The sequence below is a fragment of the Neltuma alba genome, unplaced genomic scaffold (genome assembly GCF_004799145.2).
Source record: "Neltuma alba isolate B1F8T4 unplaced genomic scaffold, ASM479914v2 tig00006599_pilon, whole genome shotgun sequence".
Classification (NCBI taxonomy): Eukaryota; Viridiplantae; Streptophyta; class Magnoliopsida; order Fabales; family Fabaceae; genus Neltuma; species Neltuma alba.
In genome coordinates, this window is record NW_021634508.1 from 24,515 (window position 1) to 30,737 (window position 6,223).

Below are 6,223 nucleotides of genomic sequence, written 5' to 3' on the forward strand. Positions count from 1 at the left end.
GCAAATTAGAATCTACACATCCAACTTAAAGCAGTAGTACTCGTAGGTGCAATGGTTTGGTAATAAAGTTAATGAGGCTGTTGAAGCCAATGATCAAAGGCTAAACTGGTGAAACTGAGCAGTCCTGACATCTTTCTCATGTAAAGCTATGTTCCTCTTGGGCCACACCACATTGAGAAAAGTGATCATACCACGATTTAACCATCCTTTTACGAAGCATGTTATCATGTGAGTTTTAAGACAAAATGCAAACCTGTTAAAATTAAAATATGGAAATTTCATGGAAAAACAGCCAAGTTAAACCATAAAAGCTTTCACTTATGCATGCATGTCAAAACTAATTTCCGTGCTCATTGTACTGATATGAGCTATGGTACTTATCATTTTATGAAAATTTGTGGTTAAAATATTATTTTTATTTTAGATTTTATGCATATTAAAATATTTTAAAAAAATTGAAAGTGAGAAAGAAATTAACCTAAACCATTCAAATTAGATTTAAATGGTGCGATATGGTAATAAAACTCTTGATACTCATAGCTCTGAAGCTCGTAGAGGTAGAGATATAGAGTTTTTGTTAAGTCAATTATTCATTATATACATTATAAATAGTATAGTGGTGGACCAAAATAGTGGCACTACATTATAAATAGTTATATTGAAATATTCTAATCTATCTACTATGCTAATAAAACTTGCAAGAACGACAATTAGGTCTCGAAAAAGTAAACTAATAGTAGTTAGATGCTCAGTTCTTATTTAAAAAAAAAAAGAAAGATATCAATGTTAATTCAGACCACTGTAGATTTAAAAGTTTCAATTATAAATGAATATGTAAGTTTTAGATACAACTGTTAGTTTATAATTGAGGCCTGCAATTTATTTTTAGGATAAAGTATATTTTTACTCTTTTAATTTTATAGAAGATTTTAATTTGGTCTTTTAAGTTTTCTTTTAAAATTTTTTTAGTTTTTTAACTTTAAAACTGTTTAAAACATAATGATGTTGAGATTTTGAATATTGATAAAAAAATTTTAAATGTTTATTAAATTTAATTTTAAATCAACCATGTTTAATACAAAAAATCATTATTAAAACTAATGATTTTAAGGTTAAAAGTTTAAAATTAAGAGCCCAAACTAGAATTTTATATAAAATTAAATATCTAAATATATACTTTTGCCCTTTTCTTAACATTTTAAAAACTTAACTATAATTAATTTAATATTTTAAAACTCAAATATTATTTCCTATCAAGTTTAACATAAAAGAAAACATTTTTCTCCTTAAAAAAACAAGTGAGAAGAAAAGTCAAAAAACGAGAATATGCTGACGGAAGCCATGACACAAAGGTGCAAATTATCCAAAGTGGTGGCGAACGTGGAACTCCGCAGGACAGGTCAAGACGCTTTTGGGGAGGGATTTTTTTTTTTAATAATTTTTTGGGTAATAAAAGAGGAAGTATCCTCCCAAGGCGCATCTCTCTATTATTATTAAATAACAATCATAACAGTTTCGCGTTGATAAACAAATTTGCCTCGTAACTGAAAAATTGTATTAATTCATAAGCAATTATAATTTTTAATTATTACTTCTTCTTGTCTTATTTATATGTTTTAAATTCAGACAAAAATATTGTCTATTTTATAAGTTTTAATTAGATTTCTTTTCACTTAATACTTCATATATTTTTAAAATTTTACCCTCAACGATTTATTTCTTCTTATTTGTCATAATCTATCACACCATATCTTTCTACATATTTTTTTATATTTTTTTTCTCATTTATTATTAAAGCATATTTAGAAACAAAAGTATAATATTTTTAACATATTTATTAGTTTTTATCTAACTTTTTGTTATTTGTGAATTAATTATTTAAAACTAAATAGAGCAAAAAAATTATTATTATTACTATCTCTTGGTCTTATTTATAATATCTTATTTCGTAGACTATAATATAAGTAAGATAAAAGGTATTATTATTATTATTATTTTACGAGTCTTTGTATATATTTGTTTATGCTTTATTGACCTCGGATTCCGTCGCCGCCTCGCGCATGCGTTGGGATCCCCATTGTAGCTACCAGACTGTTCCGAGCCTATAAATTGAGGCATCCAAGCCCTTCTTCCTCAGTCCTCACATCTGCATTTCTCTCAATCGTTATTTCTTCTTGAGCATTTGGTTATTGTTTTATCCGGCAGCAATGGCAAATGAGGTGACTCTGTTGGATTTCTGGCCAAGTCCCTTTGGGATGAGGGTCAGAATTGCACTTGCTGAGAAAGGCATCCAGTATGAGTATAAAGATGAGGACCTGAGGAACAAGAGCCCTCTACTTCTTCAAATGAACCCGATTCACAAGAAGATCCCTGTTCTCATTCACAATGGCAAACCCGTTTGTGAGTCTCTTATTGCTGTGCAGTACATTGATGAGGTCTGGAACACCAAGTCCCCTCTTCTCCCTTCCGATCCTTATCACAGAGCCCAAGCTCGATTCTGGGCCGACTTCGTTGACAAGAAGGTTCTTTTCTGCGCTTCATTACTTTTCAGTTCTTCACTTTAACTTCTTTAGATTGCTATTATTTCTTCGCATTGTTTGCTCATTAGCTTTGATGCGGACGATTTTGATCGAATATTAGAAATGAAGTTGGCGATTTTTGCATGGCCGAGTGGATAGCGAATAAAATATGGATAATATATAATATTGGAGCTTCTATTATTGGTTTTATTTTTTTTTTCCAGAAGATTATGCAAATCATGTCGATTTCTCCTTTGTCTGCATGCAAATGAGAAGCCATGCTTGCTGAGTCTCACCAACTTGCGGGGCTGATTTCTAATTTTGAAAGTCCTGTTTTTACATTCCTCTGCATTATTTTACAGGACAAGAAGGAAAACATATTCGGATAGTTATTATCTTATTTAAATTTCAAAATGTTTCTGGTTCAGTACTAATAATTGCATGTTTCTATAAAGTTTTGAGTTGTTCTTAAACGTCATCTTTGCTATACATATATTGATGCTTTTTGTTTTCAATTTTGGCGAGAAAGCATACTAACCCGTGAGCGACTGATTCTTTCCCCGTCATAGTATTGTTTCTTTAAGAGAAAATAGGGCATTGTTGCTGTTTGATTTTCCTTCGTCTATCATTTCATGACCAAGTTCTCAACTTGAAACAGATACATGATGTGGGAAGGAGACTATGGGCTACCAAAGGAGAAGACCAAGAAGCTGCAAAGAAGGAGTTCGTGGAGTACGTGAAGTTGTTGGAGGAACAGTTGGGAGACAAGCCCTACTTTGGAGGGGACAATCTTGGATATGTGGATGTAGCACTTGTTCCATTCTTCTGTTGGTTTGAAGCCTATGAGACATTTGGTAACTTCAAGATAGAGGCTGAGTGCCCCAAATTCATTGCTTGGGCCAAAAGATGCATGCAGAAAGAGAGTGTGTCCAAGTCTCTTCCTGATCAGCACAAGGTCTATGAGTTTTTGCTTCAGATGAGGAAGTGGTTTGGAATTGAGTAGATTCATAGGAGACAAATGATCTTCGAGGGATCATTGGCTTCACGTTCTGAATACTAGTGTTATAATAATATGGCAGTTTGGTGGGCCATACTAGATTTGTCAGTGAGGCGTTTGTAGCTGTTGTATTGGTACTTGGTCTGTTATACCCATTATGTGTTGTCAGTCATTATTACAATGTTGTATTGGTACTTGGTCTCTTATACCCACAATGTGTAGTAAGAAGGCGTAGCTCAACTATAAAATTCGAAGTATATCTTATTGTCTGAGAAGTGCGGCTCTTTCTAATTAGGCCCTTAGTTACACATCTTGAGGGCTTTGACCTGTGCCGTGCGCCTGTGCCTGAACCTGCATTCCTTATCGACCCAAGTTTCAGGGTACCCTTTCTCAATGAATCGTGACAAGGAGAAATAGGTATCTTGTCATGTTTTCAAGTTCTCTTACCAGTATTACTGTTCCGGGTTCACTTTTAATTTAGTTTTAAATATAAAGTTTTAATTTATTTTGTCTATCACATTTATCTATTTTTTTAAGATAGTTTTTATACATGTTGAAAACATCATCAAATGATAATATTAATTAATACACATTATTCGTAAAGGTATTTTAGAAAAGATAATAAGTATTTATTATCAATAACTAAATTAATTCTCTTAATCTATTCAAATTACTTAACTAGAGAATCAAAAGTTAGTATCAACTATGGTCAACGGAACGACAGTATCATGAATAAAGGACAAAACTAAACAAAGCATGCAAGATGAGGAAAGAAAATGGGATCACAGAGAAATACTACCTCCGCTTTTTAATGTAAGAGATGTTTTGATTTTTATTTTAATTTTAAATATAAGACTTAAATTTATTTTATCTGTCATATTTATCTATTTTTTTCAAACTTATAGTAGTTGTGCATGTTAAATGTTTTTGACTTGTGGCACCTCAAATTGCAACTTGCTTGTTTTCAGGTCTTTTGCCTTAGCAGTCTCTAATTTCCGATAATGCATATTGAATTGGTTAATAAGTAATTTAGTTTTTGCTGTGAAATTATCAATTTCTCCGCTATGACTTCTGTGATTTGATAATTAGTGGGGATTGTATGGTTATTTCAGTTGGAATTTAGAAAGGGCAAGATAAAATTTGATTTAAAAATCATTGTACGTATTACTTCCATTCCATAATATAAAAGTTAAATAATTACTAATTTAAAAAGATTAAAAAAATTAAGTTGGTTAATTATAACGTATGTATGCTGATTTTCTTAAAATAAAATAAAAACCACACATAATCTTACAGAGGTGCTGACGAACAAATATGATTGGACTGCTATTTTTTTTTACTCAAAATGATATCATTTCAAACTTGATAATTAAAAAAATAAAATAAAATATAACCGATCAATCCATATAAAATGCTTGATTAGACTAGACCGGTTAATTCAGTTGGATTTTAATACCATGGAAACACAAAAGCCAATATCTTTTATTTTTACTTTAGTGCAATACTTATATTAAATTTTTTATATTCATTATATCAAATTCTCTAATTGTACATGCATGACTATGTGTTATATTTTTGAAATGTTAACATTTAGTAGAATTTAATTATAAAGTCACATAAAATTTAAAAACACTACCAAAAAAACATCTTATTAGCGACGGAATTTACCGACGGAATCCTATTATCGACGGAATTAGCGACAGAATTAATTTTGTCACTAAGTTTTTCGTCACTAATTGGATTACCGACAGAATTAGCGATGGAATCAGAATTCCATCAGTAATTACCGACGGAATCCGAATTATGTCACTAATTACTGACGGAATTTTTCTGTCTCTAATTACCAATGGAATTCTGATTCCGTCACTAATTATTGATGGACTTTCAATTCCGTCACTAATATATTTTTTTTAAAAAATTAAAATGCCACCTTAGCTTCGCGGCCACATGTCACCACCTCATCTCCACTTGTCGTTGCCACCTTTCCTTTGCCGCCACGTGTCATTGCCACCTCACCTCCACCGCCATGTGTCGCTACTACCTCATCTCCACATGTCACTGCCACCTCAGCTCCGCTGCCACGTGTCACCATCTCACATGCCACCTTGTATTGCCACATGTCGCCACCATATAATTCCTTCTCAAAGTGACTTAGCTTCTACACAGCTCAAACCAAAGACCTCGTTTGTGTAGGCACGGGACTTCACCAGTTGAGTTGCAACGAACTTACTGATTTATTATGCAAAATTTTATATATATATATATATATATAATATTCTCTTACACAAATAATTACATATGCACATATATTATTAGAAACTAAAAATAAACTATATGATAATTTTAATTATAACTATTTTTGTAATAAAATAATTTTTAGATATTTGTTTTACTATTTTTTTATAATGCTTTTTTTAAAAAAAAATATTTTAAATATAATATTAATTTCCAATGACACTAATTTTGAATGTTAAATAGTAAATAATTTTTTCATAAATATATTTTTTAAATTTAATTCTTTTATTTAACATTCATAAGATATATAACTTAATTATATATTTATTATATTATATTATATTAAATATTATATTTTAGTCACGGAATCAACCACGGAAATTAGTGACAGAAAATTATTCCGTCACAAATCTTAATTATAAAATTTTAGCCACGAAATTAGTCACGAAATTTTCTGACAGAAAACATTCCA

The 6,223-nt window shown here is 30.8% G+C and overlaps 1 protein-coding gene across 1 annotated transcript; it reads left to right on the top strand.

Annotated features, from left to right (window-relative positions):
- Nucleotides 1-2,153: 2,153 nt before the first annotated feature.
- On the top strand, nucleotides 2,154-3,537 carry LOC114750644 (probable glutathione S-transferase parC). The gene is made up of 2 exons (XM_028939244.1): nucleotides 2,154-2,522; nucleotides 3,178-3,537. Exons 1-2 carry the CDS (start codon nucleotides 2,208-2,210, stop codon nucleotides 3,520-3,522), a joined length of 660 nt encoding a protein of 219 aa, XP_028795077.1. The 5' UTR covers nucleotides 2,154-2,207; the 3' UTR covers nucleotides 3,523-3,537.
- The last annotated feature ends 2,686 nt before the right edge of the window (nucleotides 3,538-6,223 follow it).

What these genes read in the sequence shown, in the direction of transcription:
- LOC114750644 (XM_028939244.1), top strand. Translation starts at nt 2,208, where the DNA reads ATGGCAAATGAGGTGACTCTGTTGGATTTCTGGCCAAGTCCCTTTGGG. An exon ending in CCGACTTCGTTGACAAGAAG is followed by an intron (nt 2,523 to 3,177) that starts GTTCTTTTCTGC and finishes AACTTGAAACAG; the next exon opens with ATACATGATGTGGGAAGGAG.